The following is a 9,521-nucleotide window of genomic DNA, read 5'->3' on the forward strand; positions in this document are numbered from 1 at the left end:
ATTTTTTACATTTTGCATTTTGCATTTTGAACATTTTGCAAGTGCAAGTAACTGAACAGAACATCCGGAGAACGAAATGCATCGTTTATGAAATCCATGTCAATACTATCGAAAAGTTGACCGATAGAGGTGAAACCGCAGCGGCAGAAAGAAACATGATTAGAAGATGTAATGCGTGCATTCAAGCCAACGGACGTAATTTTGAACAGTTTCTGTAAATTTTACTCGCCAAATTGATAAAAAAAAGTTAAAATCCTATCTGTTGTTAAATTTCGTTAAAATTGTTAATTATTACTACCTATTTTTTGAATTACAAAAGATTTTCGAAACACTAGCAAAATGTTTGCTTTTGTTCATAAAAAGTCATTTTTCTTGAAAACAGTTGACTTTAGAGCAATGAACCAAGAGAACTCTTATTGTGTAAAATTCATTGGCGCTTTAAAATTTACTGTCAAAAGTCAATTTTTCCAGTGGCGTAAAATTTAGGGGGAAAAAACCCTTACGATACCTTAAAATCTCCACCACTGGCACGTCTAATGAATTCGAGAAGGATGCGAAAAAGTAGCTATTAATAGTGGTAATGTGTGTACAAAAGCTCAGTCCTGTAGTTCAAACGATTCCTAAGATATTGGCGAAAAACTAAAAAAAAATTAAAGTTTTGACACTGTGTATCTCGAAAACAAAAGCCCGGAGAGAAAAATGGAAGAGGAAAAAAATGTTTCTTTTTTCAAGAGGAATTTATAGTTTTCCGTTGCGACACTTATTTAGGAACACCCTGTATAATAATTAATTTTTCTTCAACCCCCTAACCCCCAGCTACCCCTACTTTTTTTTTCAAATGGAAACATAAGGCATGAGGGGGCTCGTTGAAAAGCTTATAGAAAACCAAATCCAACCATACCAAATAAACAAGTTTTATTTTTTCAATAGCAAAGTTTTTAGGGTTGTATAAAACACCTACTAAAAATACACCTAAATAAAATTTAATTATCTTCAGTGTTATCCTCCATGAATTTGCATAGAATAAAAAGAATTTGAAACTGTACCTATCGCTGCTAACACAAAAAATATATATTTTTTATGTTGTGTTTTTTTGGCACCACTTACTTGCCAGGCTTTCTGGTTAATTTTTCGCTTTAGTTGTAAATTGGAGTTCGAAACGTAACTATAGTGTCAAAATCAATTTATTTACTGAATTGCAATGGTATTGTCGGAAAGGCAACGTATCGAAATCTTGGTATTGCTTGGATGTGGAGACAAAATAAGAAGTCAGGCTGAAGTGCGCGATTTATTTAATGCGAAATATCCCAAAAACCAAATCCAGCAAGGGACAGTTAGTAAAATATTTCACAAATTTGAGGAACATGGTACAATACAGCCTTTGCCCAAAACTGGACGGGCACGTGCTTTGAATGAAGAAAAGAAATTAGACATTGCATTAGAACTTGTTGAAAATCCTCATACTTCAACAGTTTCATTGGCCCGCAATCACGATGCTTCTCGAACTGCAATTCGAATGTTTCTGAAACAAGAGAAATACCACCTCTATAAGGTATGTCTTGTCCAAGAGCTTTTGGAAGACGATTATGATAGGCGATTACAATTTTGTGAGGAAATGATGAGACGGTGTGACGACAATAATGGNAATCACTTCACCTCACAAACAAGCACGTCCGCTCAGCTCGGCTGTTCGCACTGAACTGATCGAGAACCAAGAATCTATGTATATAAAATTAACCACAGATAACAGAATACTATCCTTTCTCTATAAAATAAATTAACAAGATAAAAAAATTACTAGCTATATTTTATCACATATTTACACTACCTATTTTGTAAAAAATGTAAAATGTGATGGTGGTTTTGCATAAAATTATTTGTGTCCAATTTTCCCGCCAATCGCTTAAATTCAGGTTTGCTATTTAAAATAAAAATATTACTAAAGTCTTCCCTCTTTTCAGTTGTCCAGACTTTGTGGGGACACATGTAAAATTAGTGTAAATTTAAGCCACTTTTTATAATTATCTTGAGGTAAGTTTACCTAGTGTTGAACATTTTAATAGATTTTTAAAATATAGTTTAATAACTGTCAATTCGTTTTCTAAGTATATATTTTTGCATGTCCTTATACAAATGGAATTACCTATTGTGTAAAAATTTTCCATAGTCGTGGCGACCGCAGCATTCTTTGCAAAAAAAATTAATGCAAATACTGTGAAAGTTAATAATGTAATAACTTTCTAAATATTGAATTATTATAAGACTAAAGATTATTTTCATATATTCTACTCTTTAGATTTAACATCAGTAATTAAAAACGATGCCTTCTGACGCCAAAAAACGTGAACAACAACGCAAAAAAGAAGCAGCTAAAGCTAGACAGGCCGGTAAAAAAACGGATAAGGGTAAAACTGAGGAGCAGATCGATGCATCGAAAATTAATGGAGTTACTAACGGAGAACAAAATGGATCTACAGAATTAAGTGTTGAAGGTATTCTGACATGCCCATTATATAAATTTACATAAAAAATAATTATATTTGATTTATAATTTTTGTAGAGGCATTATGTGCAAAGTTAGAAGCAGATGCGAGACTCAATGCTGAAGCTCGTGCTTGTACTGGTTCTCTTGCTGTTCATCCAAAATCGAGGGACATTAAAATAGCAAATTTTTCCATAACTTTTCATGGTTGTGAAATGTTGCAAGATGCCATGTTGGAGCTGAACTGTGGGAGACGCTATGGTCTCTTGGGTTTAAATGGTAGTGGGAAATCAACAATTTTAGCAGTTCTAGGAAATAGAGAAGTGCCTATTCCAGAGCACATTGATATCTTCCATTTGACAAGAGAAATGCCTGCTTCGGATAAGTCTGCTCTTCAGTGTGTCATGGAAGTGGATGAAGAACGAATTAGGTTAGAGAAAATGGCCGAGGCGCTTGTAGCCTGTGAAGATGATGGTAAGAAATAATCTGACATTTTTATAATGTCAATAAACTACACTTTATATGGGACAGTTTTATTAATCGATTTCTGAAAAATTTTACTGCTGTTTAAAAATAATGCATGACATACTGAAAAATTAGACTGGAAAAAAAATTAGATTAGAAAAGTCTCGAGAAAAGTTGTTTCTTTTATACTTCATCAATTTTCATCTCTAGTACCATTTTAATTTTAGCTTTCTGTAACTTTTTTTACCGAATGAAATATAACAGGTCTGTATAGAATTATTTTATTTTACTATGACAGCACTTTAATGAGTTTTTGTGGAAAAACATTTTCTTAAATACATTATGAAAAACTAAAATGTGTCATGAAAAATTAATTAAATATGACACAAGTCAGTCCAAGAATTCTCGAGAACAGTCTAATAAAAGGCAGGTTAATGTAATACTTAGTTCTGAAATTTTGGAGTTATAAAGCATGTTTTATTATTTATTTTATGTTTTAAATCTTAATGACACTACACAATTGGATATACAGGACAAGAGGGTCTGTCTAATTGTTGTCCACAGTTTGGGTTGTCCATGGCCCGGGATAGCGTAGTCAATGCCCTGAGATCTGCGAAAGTGCCGCCAATCCGTAATTTAAACTATTATAATACAGTAATAGCTGTTTTACATTGACAATTTATTGATGAATAAATTGACGAAGTTCTTCATGAATTAATTTACGAATTTATTGGTAAACAGTGTGGTTTTACACTGCTACAGACTTTGTCAAGTTTTTTGACGCATGAATCTGTTTCACTAACGAATCAAAGAAGCAAATAAATTTCAAAAATGTCGCCTTTCCACTCATAATTGTAGTGATACAACAGCGGTACCGTTTTGACACATATTATATAAATATTAGTGTCTGTAAGTAACAAATCAGTAAAATGCAAAACTGGTACGACGCCACACAATTATTTGCATATTCCAATAACATAACCTCATTACTGATCTGAGGCTGGAAATCTGTTGGGTTGGTACTTCCGAACTTCACGAAGAAATTGACGAAAATTAGAACATGCTCTTAATTCGTCAAGAACTTGATGAATCAATTCATGAAGTTATTTGACAGCAGATTTGGTGCATTACACTTGTCCAATTTCTTGATGAGGCGACTTCATGAATTAATTGATCAATAAATTGTCAATGTAAAACAACTATAATAAAAGTAATAAATGCAATAAATAATAATGATAAATGCGTAATTTGTCAGATCTGAGCTTGTCGATCGCAATACTTTCTGGATATTGATTGAATAGAAACATTTACATTTGTGGACAAGTGTGTTATCCCTTACTTTGACTTATCTAATAGCTTAGCTTATAAAATAAAGGCTAACGCTAGTCTATGAATTTTGATATCTGTAGGCTCTCAGGATCCAGGAGGTATTGCGATTGATCCCCTCAGATCTGACAAATTATACATTTATTATTATTTATCAAATTAATTTCATGCCCTTCAATTAGTGTAATAACAATGTATAATCCTTACTTCTTACCCTATAAATAGGGTAAGAAATTATGGTTCTTATTTTCTGAGTAAGCCAACATTTTGATTATATTTAAAAAAATATTCAGAGCTATAAATGATAATAATGTAAGGATATATGTATAGAACATAATTTAAAAAAAAAACATTGAAACAATATTTAAACTTTGTTTCAATTTTTTAACAAACAATCATTAGAATTAGAAATAATGTTTTGAAAATATTTTGTTTCAGTGTAAATATGCACTTTAAAATGTTTTTAATTGCATATTTGTATTCTACTCATTTTTCCTATTTTCCCTTAAAATTAATGACATTATGACTGAATCACCCTGTATATATTCTTATCTTTTTAATATTATTTGTAACCCTGAAGATTTTAAATAAAATCGAAACGGTAGCTTAAAATTAAGTCTCTTATTTTCTTGCCTTATTCTGACTATACATGATTGTTATTTATTATATTTAGTACCTTCAGTTTCAGCAACAACTTAGGTTTCATCGGCCACTCAACCCGTGGGCCACGGACTGACTAACTTCTAAAATTGTAGGCAATGTCTTGTCCTGTATATATGGTGACACTAATTGATATTTAAAATTATGTATTTTCTCTTCAAATTTATATTTATAAAAACAATAAAATTTTATTGAATGAAAGTTTTAGATGTCATAAGCATAATTGCAGTAGAAACATCTTCAGTCGTGATAGAAAATGTGAAAAGTTCAATTGTTAAATAAAATAATAGGTAACAGTTCGGGGGTTTTTGTTAAATTTGTAATTGTTTAATTAAAAAAAATTAAAAAATTTCTAATACCTATACAAATTCAGTTTTCACCACAGGGATCTCGGAAACGGTAAGAGGTACGAAGTAGCTTAAATGGGGACAAAGTTGTGTAATCAGGGGACCAACATTATGCCTCTAAAAAATCAAGGCTAACATGTTTACGAAATATTTGAAAAAAAACGAAATTTTGGAAATACGTTTTTGTTTCATTTCAGCCTTGTTTGAGGTGATATTGAAAGAAGAACACTTTCTCATGGCCACTTCTTGCCCTCTATCAAATCGCATAATCAATTTTTATATGTAACGTTTCGTCTCTCTAGGACCATCATCAACTTGCGAGGGTTGCCTTGTATATTTTGGGAATGGATGATTCTGGTGCTGCCATTTGACAACTGACATCCCTACTATAAAGTTCGACTTTTTGTCGGTATACTTACTCAGAACATTTTGACATACAGGCGCTGTTTGTGTTGTTTACAGTGACTTGAAAAATTCATCTCGGCCAAAAAATGGAATTAAATCGTGAACATTCCCATGCTTTGATAAACTTAATTCGACTTTTGGCGATGAAACACCATCAAAATACTTCTGACATTGTAACAGGTGATGAATCATGGATCTATTTGTATGAATCCGAAAGTAAACAGTTGACCGTATGGGTCTTTCAAGATGAGCCAAACCTAACAAAAGTTGTTTGCACATGAAGCACTTCTAAGCAAACGTCGCCTATTTTCTCAAATGTCCAGTTTTTTTACTGGACATGTGGTAACTGTTCCATTAGTGCAATGTCAGACGGTCAATTATGAATGGTGCACAATCATTTGTTTGCCATAAGTCTTCGAAAAAATAAGGGAAACCAACCATTGAAGAAGCATCATCGTCCACCCCCAGGACATTGCGAGCTCTCACACAGCGGCACAAATAAGAAACTTTTTTAGAACTGAAAAAGCCAAATAGATGAGTTATCCACCATACAGTTTTGATTTGGCACCCAATGATGTTTTATTCCCTCACATCAAAAATACATTACAAAGTCAACGTTTTTAGATGCCTGAAAAAGCGGTTGATGCGTTAAAAATGTATGTTTTGGATGTACCTCAATAGGAATGGAAAAAGTGTTTTGAAGCACATGCAAAAGTATATCGATCTTCATGGAGAAAATTTAGAAAAACAGTTTAGCCATATATGATGGTTAAGTTCTTTTTTTGTTCTCTATTCCCGAAATATAAAATGCAACCCTTGTAATTAGCATTATTCTGTAATTAAAATTACCAATCATGTGTGACTTGCTTACATGGTCGTAGATATTTAGCATTAATTTTACTTTCAAAATTTGAATCACTGATTCATTTTTTCACAGGCATTACATATGAAATTCAATAAACTAATTTCTACATAAGTTTCGTGTTTAGTAGTTTTATTTTTGTTTTATTTAATGACATGCAATAAAACAAAAATGATTTCTTTTTCTATTTCTGAAGAAGTACCAGCAGTGCAATAGAACTTGAAGACATTGTATTTTTTTAAACTCAAAACGCCAGATTAGAGTGCGGTGCTATCAACTTTCTATCAAAAAAGAAATTTACATCTACTTTCTGCGGAATTTTGAAATGACAAATTCCGAATATTTTTTTGACTATGTATTACATAATTTTAAATAATCAATGTTTATTTCCTATTAATAGAATCGCAAGAACAACTTATGGACATTTATGAAAGGCTGGATGAGATATCTGCAGACACGGCTGAAGCAAGAGCAGCAAATATTCTACATGGTCTTGGTTTCACGAGAGAAATGCAGAGTAAGAAGACGAAAGATTTTAGCGGAGGTTGGAGAATGCGTATTGCTCTTGCCAGAGCCCTATACGTCAAGCCACATCTGTTACTTCTTGACGAACCTACTAATCATCTGGATCTTGACGCATGTGTGTGGCTAGAAGAAGAATTAAGGAAGTAAGTTCAAATACTGCAGTTATTCTGGAAGGGTGAATACATTTTTATATATTTTTAAAATTCCAGCTACAAGAGAATTTTGGTATTAATTTCTCATTCTCAAGATTTTTTGAACGGTGTCTGTACAAATATTATCCACATTAATAAAAAGAGGCTTAAATATTACACTGGAAATTACGATGCATTTGTAAGAACTAGGATGGAACTTTTAGAAAATCAAATGAAACAATACAATTGGGAACAAGATCAAATGAACCATATGAAGGTATGCAACTTTTATTTATGTGGTTATCGATATGTGTATAATGTCTTGAAATATTAGATGTATAAAAATATTATGGAATACTGTACTTTCAGAATTATATTGCCAGATTTGGACATGGATCTGCTAAACTTGCTCGACAAGCCCAATCTAAAGAAAAAACGCTAGCTAAGATGGTTGCCCAAGGTTTAACGGAAAAAGTAACTAATGACAAAATAGTCACATTCTATTTTCCAAGCTGTGGTACGATTCCACCGCCAGTTATTATGGTGCAAAATGTCAGCTTTAAATATACTGACAAATCTCCTTGGATTTACAAAAATTTGGAGTTTGGTATTGATCTAGATACAAGGTTAGCTTTAGTAGGACCTAACGGTGCTGGAAAGAGTACTCTTCTAAAGTTATTGTATGGTGAAGTATGTTTTCAGAATTCTTTATGTGCCCCAATATAATTTTTTTTCTGTTCAGTTAACACCCACCGAAGGAATGATTAGAAAAAATTCACATTTACGTATAGCAAGATATCACCAACATTTACATGAGCTTTTAGATTTAGATCTCTCTCCTTTAGAGTATATGATGAAAGAATTTCCTGATGTGAAAGAAAAAGAGGAAATGAGGAAGATTATTGGAAGATACGGTCTTACTGGAAGACAACAGGTAAGTTATTTTTAATATTTTTTTTAATTCGAACATAAAGGAGACATCAGTTTTGACATTGCAAAAGATTAGTATCTGCCTTATTGACCATTTTCTTAATTTCCACAAAACGTTTTTTTAGCCTTTCGTAATTTCCATATTCCGCTCCTGGAACAGGTTAATGTAAATTCAGACAACACTGGGTGCTTGCCACAAGCGCGAGCTACAACATGCATTGTTCTCAAATCTTCAATTAGAGATAAAAATAAATTAAATGAAATTAAACAGTGACATTCAGCCGTTTTTGTTTTGAGGTTACCGACATTAAAATTAATAAACAAAATACAGTGATTTAAAAAAGTAATAAAAAAAACTTATAAAAAACTTGAAATGATTTTTAAAAATATTTCAAATATAGTAGATTAATAAGTATTTTTAATTTTTTATTTAATTTCTATTATTAGTAGGGTGCTCGGAAGCGTTAAATATGCTTAAAAATCAATTCTTTGGGCGTCGTGGGGTTACAAGCTAAATTATACAGGGATGGCCAGAAGTACGGAATAAAATTCATATCTTTTGAATGAGTTAATTTCTTTCAAAATGCCGAAACACGTTAACTGATTTTGATTTTTTCCCATCTTTTGGTTATACAGGGTGTTCCTAAATAAGTGTCGGAAAACTAAATTCTTCTTGAAAAAAGAAACATTTTTTCCTCTTCCATTTTTCTCACCGGGCTTTCGTTTTTGAGATACACGTTGTCAAAACTAATTTTTTTTTGGTTTTTCGCCAATATCTTAGGAATCGTTTGAACTACAGGACTGAGCTTTTGTACACACATTACCACTATTAATAGCTACTTTTTCGCACCCTTCTCGAATTCATTGGAGATTTTAAGGTATCGTAAGGGTTTTTTCCTCCCTAAATTTTACGCCACTGGAAAAATTTACTTTTGACAGCAAATTCTAAAGCGCCAATGAATTTTGCACAATAAGCGTTCTCTTGGTTCATTGCTCTAAAGTCAACCGTTTTCAAGAAAAATGACTTTTTATGAACAAAAGCAAACATTTTGCTAACGTTACGAACATTTTTTTACATTTTACATTTTGCATTTTGAACATTTTGCAAGTGCAAGTAACTGAACAGAACATCCGGAGAACGAAATGCATCGTTTATGAAATCCATGTCAATACTATCGAAAAGTTGACCGATAGAGGTGAAACCGCAGCGGCAGAAAGAAACATGATTAGAAGATGTAATGCGTGCATTCAAGCCAACGGACGTAATTTTGAACAGTTTCTGTAAATTTTACTCGCCAAATTGATAAAAAAAAGTTAAAATCCTATCTGTTGTTAAATTTCGTTAAAATTGTTAATTATTACTACCTATTTTTTGAATTACAAAAGAT

The 9,521-nt window shown here is 32.2% G+C and overlaps 1 protein-coding gene across 1 annotated transcript in view; it reads left to right on the forward strand.

Annotated features, from left to right (window-relative positions):
* The first annotated feature begins 1,922 nt into the window (after positions 1 to 1,922).
* Positions 1,923 to 9,521, forward strand: part of LOC108915541 (ATP-binding cassette sub-family F member 2) — a 13,711-nt gene continuing 6,112 nt past the window's right edge. The window contains exons 1-7 of the mRNA XM_018721595.1: positions 1,923 to 2,031; positions 2,297 to 2,492; positions 2,561 to 2,956; positions 6,948 to 7,215; positions 7,282 to 7,480; positions 7,573 to 7,893; positions 7,946 to 8,137. Of these exons, the coding sequence (XP_018577111.1) occupies positions 2,321 to 2,492; positions 2,561 to 2,956; positions 6,948 to 7,215; positions 7,282 to 7,480; positions 7,573 to 7,893; positions 7,946 to 8,137 (1,548 nt within the window). The 5' untranslated portion in view covers positions 1,923 to 2,031; positions 2,297 to 2,320. The remainder of the gene's footprint in view (positions 2,032 to 2,296; positions 2,493 to 2,560; positions 2,957 to 6,947; positions 7,216 to 7,281; positions 7,481 to 7,572; positions 7,894 to 7,945; positions 8,138 to 9,521) is intronic.

The sequence above is a fragment of the Anoplophora glabripennis genome, unplaced genomic scaffold (assembly GCF_000390285.2).
Source record: "Anoplophora glabripennis isolate ALB-LARVAE unplaced genomic scaffold, Agla_2.0 scaffold1346, whole genome shotgun sequence".
Lineage (NCBI taxonomy): Eukaryota > Metazoa > Arthropoda > Insecta > Coleoptera > Cerambycidae > Anoplophora > Anoplophora glabripennis.